The following is a 15,001-nucleotide window of genomic DNA, read 5'->3' on the forward strand; positions in this document are numbered from 1 at the left end:
ATAGGCGTCAAGGACGTCGGAGGCATTACCGAGATTTTCTTCTGGAACCCACTCGTTACTGGCTGATGAGTATCCTTTCCAAGATAAAAGATAGCATCTTCTTTTACCCGTTCCTTTGTGCGATAAGATCGCATCAACTTCATACTCTTCTTCGTTATCAATGACGTCAGGGGGTGGATCGTGGAAATTCGGTCCGTGAATCTCTGTCTCGTGATAGGACGATAGTTCGGAAGCATGGAACGTGGGGTGAACTTTCCACTGGGGTGGTAATCGGAGTGTGAATGTGATGGGGGATAGGACGGCGGTGATTAGGAATGGGCCATATCGTTTGGGGGCGAGTTTTCGCGAAGGTAGCTGTGTGATTAAGTTCTTCCCGGATAACCAAACCTTATCTCCAACTTTCCAAGGGTGATACTTCTGCCCATGAGTTCTTTCTGCCATTCGTTGCATCGCAAGGTTGTGGCAAGAGAGTGCTTCCTCTCTGGACTTTTGGAGCATGCGGAGTCTGTCTTCTGCGGCTGGAACTGTAGAACTGGGGAGGACATGCGGAAGGGCTCGTGGCTCGTATCCCATCATAAGAAAGAATGGGGATGCATTGTGAGAGTCATGTTTGCGATGATTATGGACGAATTCCGCCATAGGGAGCTGCTCTACCCAGTTTTCGGGGTTGTTTCGACAATAGATTCTAAGATACATTTCTAGCTCTTGATTGAGCCATTCTGTCTGTCCGTCAGTCTGGGGGTGGTAGGCGGTCGATGCCGCTATATCGTATTTCAGCAGTTTGGCAAGGGCCTGGGAGAACTTGGATATGAATTGTGGACCGCGATCTGAAATGACTTTCTCGTGTAGGCCGAATCGCCTGTAGACGTATTTGAAGAATTTGTTGGCGACTCCTTCAGAGGTGATGGTTTTGGTACATGGGATGAGAATTACCCCCTTCATAAGCCCATGGTCGACCACGACCATGACAGAATCAAAACCTGCACAGGGGGGAAGGTCCGTGATAAGATCGACCGAGACCTGAGTAAAAGGGGCTGCAGCGACAGAAGGAATGGGAACAAGGGGGGGGGTCGTCGGATGAGTATCGGATTTCATCTGCTGACAAAGAGCACAACCCTCAACGTATTTACGAATATAGGTGCCCATAGCGGGCCACCAAAAATCACGCTTAACCAACTCCTCTGTTTTGAAACGGCCAGGGTGGCCGGCAGTGGGGTGGTCATGGCATCGTTCCAAAATGAGGCGTTGGCCGGCGGGGCGTACATAGGCATGGTCCTTGTAATAAAGGATATCGTCAGTGATTTTCCAATCGGAGAGGGCGGATTTCATGGGAGGAAGGGACATGCCATCCAGGGCATCAGAGGCGGCGGTGAAGATGGGGTCAGGGTCGGAGGGATCGGGGTTCACCAGGGTGGTCATGAGTTCAACGTCAAGAAGTCGGACGAACATAGAATCTGGTAGAAGGGTTTCATTGGTATTATCGTCGGCGGAATCTGATCCATGGTCGGGGCGACGGGAAAGGGCATCAGGAGCGACGAGTTTAGTTCCAGCAACATGGTGCAGCTCAATGTCATAGCATGACAGGATTAACTGCCATCGTGCTTGGCGATGGGTCAACTTCTGGGCTGTCCTGAAGTAAAGGAGATTCTTATGGTCGGTGAATACAATGACAGGATGGGGATTTCCTTCCAAATAATGACGCCATTCGGTCAACGCGCGAATGACCGCGAGGAGTTCACGATCAAAGATCTGGTAGTTTCATTCTGCAGGGTTCAACGTCTGAGACAAATATCCACAAGGGTGATAGACACCATTATCGTCCGTCTGGAGTAGCACCGCACCGGTGGCAACTAGGGAGGCGTCGGTGGCAACCGCGAACTGTCTGGCGGGATCAGGGTTGCGGAGGACTGGTTGCTTTAAAAAGCATTCTTTCAGTTCAGAAAACGCGGACGTGCATCGTTCGGTCCAAAGGAATTTAATGTCTTTCTTGGTAAGATCAATTAATGGTCTGGCAATGTCAGAGTAATGGGAAATGAAGTTTCGGTAGAAGTTGCAGAATCCCAAGAACGACCGAACTTCTTTCACCGAAGTGGGGGTAGGCCAATCCCGAATACCGTTGGTCTTAGCGTTGTCCATTGCTACGCATCCAGGGCGAATGATCATCCCAAGGTACTCTACTTCTTCCGCGTCGAACGTGCACTTTTCCGGTTTAAGGAAGAGTTTCTCTTGTCGAATTCTTTCAAGGATGTGTCGGGTACATTTATGATGGGAAGTGAGGTCGTTGGAGAATATGAGAATGTCGTCCATATATATGATGAGCCATCCTTCATTAATTTCCTGTTGGAACGTTCTATTCATGTACGCCTGGAAAGTGGCCGGAGAGTTGCAAAGACCGAAAAACATGACGTTGGGCTCGAAAAGCCCGTATTCTGTGGTGAAGGCAGCCTTCCATCGGTCTTCCGGATGAATGCGGATGTTATTGTATCCAGACCGGACGTCCATCTTCGTAAAATATTTGGCACCATGTAACCGAGCGACCAGGGAGAGTGGCAGTGGGAGTGGGTAGGCGTTCTTAACGGTCCACTCATTGATATACCGATAGTCTTGACAAGGACGGAGGTCTCCACTCTTCTTTCCTACGAAAAAGAAACCGCTGGCTTGTGGTGATTTCGATTCGGAGATAAACCCTTTCTGAACGTTTTCGTCAATAAAAGCCTTAACCGCTGTCCGCTCCTTTTCAGATAGCGGGTACACCTTAGACGTTTTAGGAATGAAACCTGGCTTTGTTTCTATTCGGTGGTCTATACCAGGTCGTTCCGGTGGTAGCTGATTCAAGCCATCCTTTGCGAAGATATCGGCGAAGTCGTGAAGGTAAGAGGGAACGAGTTCCTCGAATGATTTCCTCTTTTGTTCGAGCCCGGCAGCTAGCGCAAACTGCTGAGCTTTGTTACTTGTCTTCGCGTATTCAACAGGTGGTGTCAGGGGGGTGATCTTGGGTTGTTGCTCTGCGATGCTAGTCCCGTCTTTCGTCAAAGGGGTGTCAAGTGAGACGTTGGTGATTACCCGGAGTTCTGAAGCGTCGGCAGGGTATTCGACTAGAAATTCATCATCTTCTAGATGGTAGGTGGAGATTTCTCGCATGGGTGGTGCGTAACCAGTCGTCCATACATCATCCTTTGTGTCGAAGGAGTCGTCATCATCGTCTGGTATAGGGTCTAGATCGGGCAACGCTGACGGGGTTGCTTCTTCATCATCAATTTCTTCTATCGTGGCATGCAGTGGCCTTTGTTCAACCATTTCCCTAGGAGGCGCCTTCGGCAGCACTACAACTGGGATTGGTTCTTCTCTCGTCTCCTTTTTTCGAAAGAGAGGAGGTAGTCTGTTCTTCTTTTGTTCTTGATCGACTTCTTCCTCGATCTGATCGCTCTTCTCAGTTCGAGAGAGTTCTAGCGTTTCTGCCTTCCATCGGATTACTGGGTCCATAGCGCGTAGCCAGGGAATCCCTAGTAAAATCTGATCACGTCGACCTAGTCGCGTGATGTTAAACTTTCCGATCATTGATCGGTCATCTATCTTGACGATGAGGACACAATATCGTGTGATAGCGCCCCCCTTTGCATAACTCCCATCCGCGGTTGTGACCCGAAATGGTTTCGATAGTTTATGCATTCGGATGTTATGAGTCTTGACGAATTCTTCTGAGATAAAGGTTCCGGCGGCGCTGGAGTCGACGACTGCTGTTGTTTCGACGGTTTTCAGACGTGTCTTGGAGATTAGGGAAATGGGAACACGAAGTTCCTTTCTTATTCCTATACTCTGTACAAGTCTTATGGGTACATCGGAAGATACGGACGTCGATCCCGTCTTCCACATTAAAAATCCTCGGTGAGACGACGGATTGTTGTATCTTCTTCTTCACTGTCGCTTATCTCTTCTCTGCGAACAGGGATCTTCTTCTTCTGCGGGCATGCTTTAGTCATGTGCCCCTTCTGGTGGCACGTGAAGCAAAGCCCCTTTTTCATGTGGTCACTTCTTTCGACTTCAGTGAGTCGGTCTACCTCCATAGCGTTTGGATCGTGTCGGTCGATGGAGGGTCTGGGAACGTATCGTTGTCCCGATGGCTTGGTAGTGGTACGATGATTTGATCGGTACGCAGCTCCCCTCTGGTAGTTACTGTCTAACCGAACGACGGCAGTGACATACTTGTCGAAATCTACGGGAATGGTTTCCATCTGGTAGACGGAGTTAACGATCCCCCTCTTTAGTCCGTCATTAAGGAATGTAATAAGGACAGCGTCCTGTTTCACGGCTGCTTGTGCGGCAAGCGTTTTGAAGCTGGCGATATAGGATGCGAGGTCGCCTGTCTGTTTTAACGTGCAGAGCTTGTTCATGGCAGTTCCGGTGGCATCGGCTGGTACAAAGGCCTCTTTGAACTTGGTTTCAAAGTTCGCGAAGGTTCCGTAAGCCTTAGTGGCGGAGTTATCAACTTCGGTATAGAAGGTCAGCGCCCAGCCCATAGCGCTTCCTTCTGTCATGTAAGCAAGGGCGGTGATGACCTTCTTTTCGTCGGTATTATAGATGGTAGCATTAAGCGCAAAGTACGCCTTAACTGCATATAGCCATCGTAGGGCTTGGGAGGGACTTCCATCATAGGTGGATGGGGCTCCGGCCTTCAATTCTGGGGCGGTGGTAGTCATTGTAGACATCCTGACGTGTAGTCGAGTGATGTTTCGGTTTCAGGGGAACGTTATCGTTCTCTCGCTGGGTCTGGTTAACCTCCCTGATGGAGAGGGTCGTCTGGGTTTCTGGTTAACCTCCTTGATAGGGAGGGTCGTGGGAATGACTTTAATCTTTTGTTACGGTAAACCGTAGGTCGACTAGGATAGGCGCAACAATAGACACTCGATAAGAGTGACGTCTAAAGTCGGGTCGTGACCTTACAAATGTAAGGGTTCTTAAGACAAGTCAGAGAGAGTGTCTCCGACTTGAATATCGATACAGACGCTTAAGATTGGGGATCTTAAGCGAAGGATGTTCTGGGTAAAACCTAGTAGATTAAAGTGAAGTCTAGCTAAGTACAAGACCCTGCTTATATAGGTAAGGCCTGCTTTAGGGCCGGTACGTACACATCATCGAGACGAGTCAGAGATAAGAGAAATGACGTCATCGAGACGAGTCAGAGATAAGAGAAATGATGTCAGCTAACGATGGCACGAGGCGGTCGCGCTGTGATACACAAGTAAGCAAAAGAAAAGAATAGTCTAGTGATGGCACGGTTAAGTACGGTCATGACATAATACAGAGAAAGATAACGAGAGAAAATGATAGGGGGTAACCGTTACTGTAACAAAAGCCTCTTGGATTGCACGTCTTGATATCAAGGGAAGTGCCAGGATTCTCTTGGTTGAACTTGGTCAGCCAGTCGTTGCTGAGCATGAATGGGTACACTGGAATTTCAGGTGTGTGGTCTTTAATAGTTCTGATGTTGACACGTTTAGTATGGACTCGTTTGTTCTTTGCTTCTCAACACAGCCTTCACCTGATCTTGTTGATCCGCTCCATGATGTCATTGAACTAACACCATAAAGTCAGTAACATCAATGACAGCAAGGGTAAGTTTGTCTCTTCGGTCCTACATCCTTGGATCTCCACTCCTGACGAACCACTTCCCACACAACAGCATCTTCTTCATCGCTCCCAATGAAGCCAGCTTTCTGCAACAGGATCTTATGGTGAGCCTTCTTCTCCTCCTCATTATCTGTTTCGAGCTCTGATAACTCTTCAGACATGTACTCAGTCTCCAAGAGAAGTGTCAGATCTGCACCATATTCTTTGGTGTATGCTTCAATGACTGATGGGTCTGCTCAATCCTTGCAAAGCTGTAGGTGGTGTGATATAATAGGTTCACATTCATTTTGGATATACACACCTGCTTACAGTGCTTCTTCCTCTTGTTCACCACCTTCTGTTTCTGACACTTTGCTCGTTTAGAAGAGTCTGTGACTTCAGCATACTTACCCTTCAAGTTCAGAAACTTGTCTTTGGCGAATGCAATGATGTCCTTGTGTCCGAGGGTGCAAGTCTCTGCATCACAATCCTTTCCAAATTCTATATAGTATTTGATGATCATTGAACACTCACATTTTGTTCATTCCAGACAATATTGGCTGCATGATCAATAATCTTTTTGTTGCGCATTGCTTGGACTCCTTTGTCACCACCAAACACAAATCGCAACTTCTCACCCTCTCGCAGATCTTCTCCACCATTGCCCCCATCACTATCATCAGTCTCAATTGTGTCCATGGAAGTCCCCATGACATCGAAAATTGCAGTATCAAGACATTCCTGCACCACGTTTGAAGGTAAGTATGCATATATGTGCCTGCATATTTGATGAACTCACCTGCAGTTCTTCGCATGTAGTCTTCTCAGCTGCTCATCAGCAAACTACCAAGTTTGTCTACAGAAGACTTAAATTTATATTCGAGCTACAGCCAACCACAGAACTTCACAGTACACACAAAGCTCACAGCATACAGTAGCTACAGCACCACTTACTTCCAGTCACTCACAGAGTCACAGTTTCTTCCAGGCTTTGACCAGTAGTAGACTCAATTACAGCAATCTCGGCTTCAAGTTGCAAGTGCCATGATCACACTAGTAGTAGTATATACTATATTTCGAAATATTTACATCACTTGCAGTACTAGCGCGCTGAAAATTACAAACAAATGCAACAACATATATTTTGGACATATAAACGATATCACAAGAATCTACATAGTGCATAGTATGTTGAATATGAAAAAAATGATGAAAGCACTGACAACAAACAGAATTAATCAAGCCGAGTGGTGACATGCCATGCATTTTCTAAGTTATCTGTGATGTGTTCAGACATCAGTTCATCCTGGGGTACCATCATAACAAGCTTACCGGCATGCAAACATCCTTGTCCGGGTAGAGGGGCCTGAGTGTGAGGAGTCCAACTGTGCCTCTTGAAGGCAACTCGCATATATCCTAGGCCAAGGTCCGCATCATCCAACCTCTTCCCTGCAGTTTCAGCTTGGAATCTCAACAAGCTTGACAAAACCTCATGTTCTCGTAGTATCAAATCTGCGAGGGCCTTCTCAGCTTGGAAAACTTTGCACTTCGCTCTTACAAGGTCCATCATCAGGTTTGCTTCACCATCAGATGGATCTCTGATGGACTGTTGAAATGCTGATCCTTTTGAGATTTTACGAAAACATTGAAAGACTGACTCACCATAGCATTGAAATTGTCAACAACTTCCAATATATCGGACATACCACTAGTAGTGTGATGACTGGTGTGCAGATTCGAACGACATGGCTCGCGAGAGTCCCCATTGCTGTTGTGGTAGGCCTGGAGAGGATTTTGCAAGTATGAACCAGAAGCGCTGACTGATAAGGATTGTAGAGTAGAAATGGTCATTGCAATATGTGAAGAAGGATTATCAGAAAATGCTGGGCCTGTGACTTGTTCAGGACTTTGCACATTGATGACATGCCCAAAGCTTCAAGTTATTGTCCTTCATGTGGCAAAAAATTCAAAGATCACTCATCTGTCACTCACCATATGAGTCAGCCCTTATCTGGGTGTAACATGTGGCTCGATGACCTGATCCAACTTGAGCAATCCAGCTGCTCCCCAGAAGATCATGCCATGGAAGTGGACAACATCACTGAACCTTACATATCTGACTCCTATGAACCAGTGGGATTCATGGATTCAGGTGACACTTTTGGTGAAGGAGAGAGTATGGAGAGAACACCTCAGGACAAAATACAGGATGCGAGCAGTGAAGTTACAGACCATTTTCCCAATCCCCCGCTTGCCTTCAAGGACGGATACACATTTTTGAGTCTCTTTGACTCCGATGAGAACAGCATATATCACAAGATGAACCTCTATTATCCTTTCAGCTCTCAGAAAGAATGGCAAATTTCATCATGGCTTCTGCGCTCAGGATTAAGCATGGGGAAGATAGATGCATTTCTAGGCCTCGAAATGGTGAGTGTCTCCCAACTTCAAGGTCATTGCTACAGCTTACATTTAAGAGTATCTAGATCAAGGACTTATCTTTATCGTTCTGCTCAGCAAGAGAGTTACAGGGCTGAGCTGAAATGTTGCCCAGTGGTCCACGCTGGAAGTCACAAGTGATCACTACAATGCATCCTATGAAGTTGCCTGTTGTTCTGTACTGGCGTGATCCTCTTGAGTGCATCTTGAATATCTTCAACCATCCACTGTTTCATGATTGTATGGACTACAGCACTCACAGAGTATATACTTGTGTGCAAAAAGCCTGCCACATATATACTGAATGGATGACAGGAGATTGTGCTTTGGAAATTCAGGTGCATAACATATTGAAGGGCGAAATCAATAGCTCATGTTTCCTTGAAGTCTGCTTTACCTGTGGGTGCAACCTTCCTCAGCACAATTTTATCCTCAGACAAGACTACTATTTCATCATTGACAGGTGATCACATCGCTCATCCACTCCTCATCAGCCTTGCCAATCTACACATGAACACATGCTTGAAATCATCGACCCACTCTTTTGTCCTCACTGTGCTTCTACCTGTCCCAAAGTTCATTCACAAGAAAAAATGCATGAAGGGTGTGTTGCAGGATCATCTTATCCACCAATGCCTCAACATCATTTTACATCCACTGAAACAGGCTGCTGAACATGGTATCATGTTGTCTGATCCCATCAGGCGCAGTCACTATTGCTTTACTACCCTTGCAAGTTATATTGTCAATATGCCCGAAGCAATGATGCTGGCGGCTGTTGGGGGGAAAACATCTCCCATGACAATGGCGATGTATACACAGTTTGGAGACAGCTTCTGGCATGAACCTAGGACAAGATCAATGACTCTTGCCCAGCTCGCTGTTATTCACTCACATGCTAACCCAAATGATCTCGAGGCTTATTTCCGTGAAGCCCAGAAATTTCGCCTGAATGGTGTCAACAAGCCATTCTGGAGCGACTGGATATTTGCAGATCCTTCCCATTTTCTTACCCCCAAAATCCTCCACCACATCTATAAAGAGTTCTATGACCATGATGCCCAATGGCTCATTGTATCCATTGGAGAATCTGAAATTGATTTTCAATTCTCTGTTCTACAGCCCATCACCAGGTTTCAGCACTTTCATGAAGGGATATTGAAGTTGAAAAAAGTCACTGGTCATTGTCACTGTGACATCCAGTGATCTATTACTGCAGTTAGTGTGGATGCAGCGCCCCCCGGTGTCCTTGCTGCAGTACATGCACTCATGCAATTCCGTTACCTTGTGCAGTCGCCACACATTAACAAGAATGATCTCAAGCTTATCTCTGGTGCACTGGATGAATTCCATGTGAAGAAGGACACAATTATTGCTGCTGGGGCTCGTCAGGGGCAGTGCAATAAAGTCATCAATAATTGGCATATACCTAAGCTTGAATTGATGCAGAACATTGTCCCCAGCATTCACAACAGTGGCATCACGAGCCAATGGACTGCAGACATCACCGAACATGCACACATCACAGAGATTAAGGACCCTGCAAGATCTAGCAACAATGTCAACTATGATCTGCAGATCTGTTGACATCTCAACCGAGCCGACAAGTATCATTGATTCGAGCTTGCCACCAACCTTTTAGATCATGATCAAAGCTTGCACTCACAAGTGCAGGATGTCGACATAGACCCTCAAGACAATGTTGACACTGATGCTGACAAGACTATTGAGTGTCCGTCTACGGTCCATTCATCTGGATACTCATGTCCCATCACCGACTATTTTTCTATCGCTAGGAAGCTCCAGCATATGGATTCGGTACCCTTACCTCTATGCTCATTCATCATTGAACATGCTGCCTTCCATCTTTCCTATGATCCCACCATTAGGAAGGTCACTGTTGATGAGATTGCTGACAAGTTTGGCCTTCCTGATCTGTGGTCAGCTATTGCTGATTACCTTCAATGTGAGGCCACCTTTGGACATCAATACATTCATCCAATAGGTGGTCCTAGAAGAGCTGAACATTCTGCTATACTTCCTTTTGACAACCTCCAAGTATGGATCAAAATCCAGCTTCAAGACACAGAATTTCATGATCCTTGTAGTATTCGACCTGCTCAGACACTGAACTGTGCACCACCTGGTAGCCCCTGGATTTTGGGTCATTATGATACAATCATTGTCCAGACTGAAGCAGGGTACTCCTGGCTGACTAGTGGTCTTTCAGGTAAGCTTCTGTCTTGTCTCATGCTGAAATATCAATCTAATTTAATCTAATTCATCTTCCATCTCCTCAGGTCACGCCGTAGCACAGCTTCGACTTATCATGCATCCCATGGCAAAACGTGACACCCCTTCAACATGGAAAGATCAGTTCTTGACTTATGTCCAATGCTTTAACATCTCTGGTGATTGCGATCTGATCACACAGCTGCATTTGCTCAAGAGAGCAAAATGCTCTAATGGGACTTGCATAGGGGATGTTGTACCTGTCTCTCAATTAAGGGCACCTGTCAATCTTGTTCCACATTTTGGCACTGTTGCGGACATGCGTCTCACTGCATACAACAGTTTGGAACATGCATTGGAGTTCTGGTTGAATCACTTTTGGGATAAAAATACCTTTTTCCCTCTATCAGCATAGGAATATGTACATGATCTATCCTCAATAATACAAGTCTTGTGGTGTGAAGTGCTGGCAGTGGCATGTCATTGTTCACCTAGTCTCTCAACAACCATGCCACGCGCAAGTGCCCAACCTCAGTCTGTAGACTATGGGATGAAACTTTCATCTCTGATGTCTGCACCCAAGATAAATGATGTTCCTACCATGGATGCACTCACCGAAAGGGAACTCGATGGTTTGATTTTACAGGAACCTGATGGGCACCTCAGCTATGTACTTTCCTTGATATTCAAAACCTTTAGCGCTACAATTCCTCTTGCAAATTCACTTACTGTTCCTTTAAATACCAAAACTCCACTTTACCTTCATAATTTCAGGAAAAAACAAAATTCCACCAACAAGGGCAAAACCAAGTCAGTGTCACTGTATGATACTGTGAATCACTGTTGGAACTGGGCACTTCCCACACACGAGCAGCATGCTAGCAAGTCACCTGACAAAAGTAGGCAGGATCTCAGAGAGGATGAGGAGGATGATGAAGAGGGCAAAGAACAGGACTCGGAAGAAGAAGGGAATGATGGTGGTGTGAAAGAGAAATAGCAACTAGGCTTGCTAGAAACTAGCACTACTTATCCAAATAGGCGCAAGTGTAGTATTCGACCCAAGAGGACTGCTAATGAAACAACTCCCTACTAATATGCAAGGGGAGCGATAGCATGAAGGACTAATAACCTATAGCGACCTAAGACCAAAAAGAAAAAAAAACAATGAGTAGCGCTATAGTGATCAGCGACTAGCGACTAGCGGGTTTAGACAAGAGAAACATGCATATAAGTGAGGGGCGCTATGCAAGTTGTTTTATGCGATAGTGCTATGCGACGCCTGACTAGCAACAGTGAGAAGAAATCAAGGGGAGCGAAAATGAGGAGTAAGGTAGGACAGTGCAAGTGGAATGCCTGATAGTGACTAGATTATAGCTCGACTACTGATAACGACCCCAACACTGCGAAAGTCAAACTTTCTAAGAGGGAACTTTAGTGACATGCACTTAAAACAAGTCAAGTGACATGCGATCAAAGAGTTTGGCAAGAGCGGAATCAATTGCACTAAAACTAGGATATAGCAACAAAAGTGACGCTTACACCAGTAAAGGTCCAGAGAAGGGAAGTACTGTACTGTATGTAGGATGGGTCATTTTATCATACTGCATAGGGGTTCAGGATTGCATAGGTGAGTATAGTAGCAACACTGGCAAGGGCATGATGTAGTGACAGGTAATAAAACATGCAGTGCTGCGGGACACGAGGACACATGTAATAAGACCTGCAACTGATGAGTAGCGACATTTAAGGAAAAATAATGCACCAGCAGAGGCAGGTGGACATAGGCAGGACATGGGAGGACAGAATACCTAGGTGTCAGACCAAGTAGCGCACTATGGGAGAAAAGTGGTTCCAAAGCAGATAGCTTGGGAGCTGAATAGCACTAGTGACTAGCGCCTTACTCTTTTCCTCTGGACAAGGCAAAATATGCCTATGACACTCATATGCGCCTAGTGCTGGTATGATTGTCACAGCAGGGATGAAGCAGTTGGCATAGACTCCGATGACTCACTGGCAGACCTGCCTGATGTCAGCACAGCACTGCTGCCACCAGGACCAATATCATCATCATCAATCAGTGATGAGATGAGCTTCGCAGGGTTCTTCAATACTGTGGCCATTGCCCTCACTGCAGCAAATGAAAAGCTCACCAGTTCAATCCCAGTGGAGTGATATTGACATGGAGCAGTGTGAACTCCACATGCCCAGTCAAGGATGATGAAATCAAGCACAAACCTGATTTAGCCTTACTAGATGACATGGAGGCTAGGTGGGATATGATCAAGGTGGTGTGTGAGTTGACATCCCAAAAGTATGTTGATTGTTGATCTACCTGTGCAAAAACTGTGAACTGATGTTCCGAAGGTACCATCCTACCACTACTATTGCTAAGACTATTGATAGCAAGGCATACCTTCTTCTAAGGTGCCAGCCCTGGAGACGCTTCATTTTGCTCCTCTCAGTTTGCAATGGATATCAAGATCTCCACATGCATTTGTATGATCACTCAGGTGGTATTGTAACCCCTTGCATCAATATCAACCAGGATCTGGACAGATTCTTGCATACCTTCTCATGCATTGTTTTCGGTGGCCTCGAGTGCATTGGGTATGATCCAACCATCAGTATCTTTACTAAGACACTTCAGCCCAGCCAGCTCCACCAATCCTCCACCTTCACTCGTCCTACCACTGGAACTGCCAAATACGATCTTAAACAACCGAACGAGAGCACACCTGTCATCCTCAAGAGTGGTGCTTTGGCAGATGATCCCATATCCGAACCAGAGAGTCCTGAGCCATCGCTTCTGACCAAACATCCCCTGCCTGAAGATCATGAAGATATTGAAGATATTGAAGATCCTGAAAACCCTCTCCCAGAAGAACTCCTCCCTGAAGACCTCCTCCTCCAGGAAGGTCTTCCTACACCCCTTCCTGCAGATCCCCTCCTTGCACCTCTTCCAGAGCCGATTGGAAAAATTCGAGTCAACCATAACTACTATGATATCCTGGAAGTCATGTTCTCTAGCCAAGGGCTTGTCAGTCATGGCACTGTGTGCTACTTGACAAGGAGGGGCAAGGAGGAATACATAATAAAAGATCATTGGGTTTTAGGGAGTAAGGAGGACATGTTGAATGAGGTCACCATGTTGAATGAGATGAAGGGGGTTCATGGTGTACCCGAACTTGTTGAGCACTGGCTCATTGAGATCGCATCTGGGGAGGTTGATGAAACAGAGAAATATTGCTATAAAACACTGGAGAGTATAGAAGGTACCTTCTGCACTCATATCTGACTGGTTTTGAAGCCCCATGCACGACCATTGCATATGTTCTGCACAAAGGCAGAGTTAGTGAGTGTGATCTGGGACATCGTTGCCAGTAAGTACATGCCATGCAATGATATCCAAATTTTTGACTTACCTTTTTCCAGTTCAAAAGATAGTGGTCAAAGAGCGAGGTATTCTGCATCGAGATTGCAGCCTTAACAACTCTATGATCGAGGACAACAGTAATGGCTCCCATGGCACATTGATAGACTGGGAATTTGCCATGCATATTCTTCAGAGCAATCGCTACCCTATCAGTGGTACGGTCAGTGTTTTACTCCCTGACTCTGTTTTCAATGGACAACTGCTCACAAAATGACCAGGGCACAGTACCATTCATGTCGTGGAAGCTTCTTCACCAGCTCTCAGATGTCATTCCTCTGGTGTCTGTGCAGAAGAAAACTCAAAAGAAAGCTTCACATTCAAGACCGCAACAGGCTATGTTGATCAAACACACTTTTTCTGATGATCTCAAATCCCTCTTTTACATCTTCGCCTGGATCTGCATCGAATTCAGGGGTCCCCTCGGGATGAAACAGGTCCTCAAGTCTAGGGGCGATAGGATCAAATGGCTACCACACACATGGTCTGCCAACTCTTACGCAGAGTGTGACCAAGCTAAGATGGGGTTCTTTTTCCACTCAGAGGATTTGGAGAAGCTTGAAAAGCAGATTCATCCCTACTTCAAGAATCTTATTCCTCTTGCAAAAGAATGGTATGGGCTGATGAGGAACAACAGCAACCCAGATTCAGTACCCTTTGATGCTGTGCTTGAGATGTTGAATAGACATCTTGCAGAGCTTCCAAAGGATGAACCATCCCCTGAGTTATTGTTTGCCAAAACAATCCTCAAGCAAAAACAGCCAACTGGAGATGCTCCTGATTCCACAGGTGCAGTAGATCCAGGAGTCACTAGGTTACCTAATGACACAACCAGGCACATGGGGCCAGCTGTAGGCAACATGACGATGGAAGCTGCAGTACCCATCAGGCCATCAAAGCGGAACAAAACCCAATCTTCATAATTACTCAAGCAACCATAGATTTTCTGTTCCAAAACACTTCATCCCTACATATAGTGACTCAATAGCTATGACAAATGTCTCCATATGTACTTTACATGTTAGAATCATCCACACCGAGTCAGAGAGGGCATCAGGGTCTACTATGTCCCGTGCAAGATTCCCACAGTCCTTGGCATCATTTATGTTTCGAACTTTAATCTACTGACTCACTCATCAGCACATTGCTACTTGCAAGCAACTTGACTCATACCTCCGAAAATCGCCTGCAATGACTGCTGAACTATGACACAAAGCTCAAGGATAAAAGTGAGTGTTTGTTAATATTGCCCAGAGGCTCCCTACTCTTGTCTTCCCAGCTCTACTACAAGCT

The 15,001-nt window shown here is 46.0% G+C and overlaps 4 protein-coding genes across 4 annotated transcripts; 3 read left to right on the forward strand and 1 right to left on the reverse strand.

Annotated features, from left to right (window-relative positions):
• Positions 1-5,535: 5,535 nt before the first annotated feature.
• On the reverse strand, positions 5,536-7,458 carry BJ212DRAFT_1299401 (uncharacterized protein; the record flags this gene model as incomplete). The annotated part of the gene is made up of 9 exons (XM_041332864.1): positions 5,536-5,574; positions 5,664-5,860; positions 5,938-5,997; positions 6,019-6,097; positions 6,142-6,385; positions 6,576-6,633; positions 6,729-6,779; positions 6,940-7,213; positions 7,270-7,458. The coding sequence occupies 9 exons, from the start codon at positions 7,456-7,458 to the stop codon at positions 5,536-5,538; spliced, it is 1,191 nt and encodes a 396-aa protein (XP_041193681.1).
• Positions 7,459-7,530: 72 nt separating this feature from the next.
• On the forward strand, positions 7,531-10,693 carry BJ212DRAFT_1446773 (uncharacterized protein; the record flags this gene model as incomplete). Its single annotated transcript, XM_041338298.1, has 8 exons — positions 7,531-8,037; positions 8,094-8,131; positions 8,162-8,384; positions 8,434-8,735; positions 8,904-9,248; positions 9,270-9,628; positions 9,689-10,276; positions 10,347-10,693. The coding sequence occupies 8 exons, from the start codon at positions 7,531-7,533 to the stop codon at positions 10,691-10,693; spliced, it is 2,709 nt and encodes a 902-aa protein (XP_041193682.1).
• A 93-nt stretch (positions 10,694-10,786) lies between these two features.
• Positions 10,787-11,275, forward strand: BJ212DRAFT_1480494 (uncharacterized protein; the record flags this gene model as incomplete). Its single annotated transcript, XM_041340092.1, has 1 exon — positions 10,787-11,275. The coding sequence occupies one exon, from the start codon at positions 10,787-10,789 to the stop codon at positions 11,273-11,275; it is 489 nt and encodes a 162-aa protein (XP_041193683.1).
• A 1,491-nt stretch (positions 11,276-12,766) lies between these two features.
• BJ212DRAFT_1480495 (uncharacterized protein) lies at positions 12,767-14,631 on the forward strand (the record flags this gene model as incomplete). The annotated part of the gene is made up of 4 exons (XM_041340093.1): positions 12,767-13,501; positions 13,586-13,658; positions 13,711-13,871; positions 13,930-14,631. 4 exons carry the CDS (start codon positions 12,767-12,769, stop codon positions 14,629-14,631), a joined length of 1,671 nt encoding a protein of 556 aa, XP_041193684.1.
• Between the last annotated feature and the right edge of the window lie 370 nt (positions 14,632-15,001).

This window comes from Suillus subaureus (genome assembly GCF_016647635.1).
Source record: "Suillus subaureus strain MN1 chromosome Unknown BJ212scaffold_14, whole genome shotgun sequence".
Lineage (NCBI taxonomy): Eukaryota > Fungi > Basidiomycota > Agaricomycetes > Boletales > Suillaceae > Suillus > Suillus subaureus.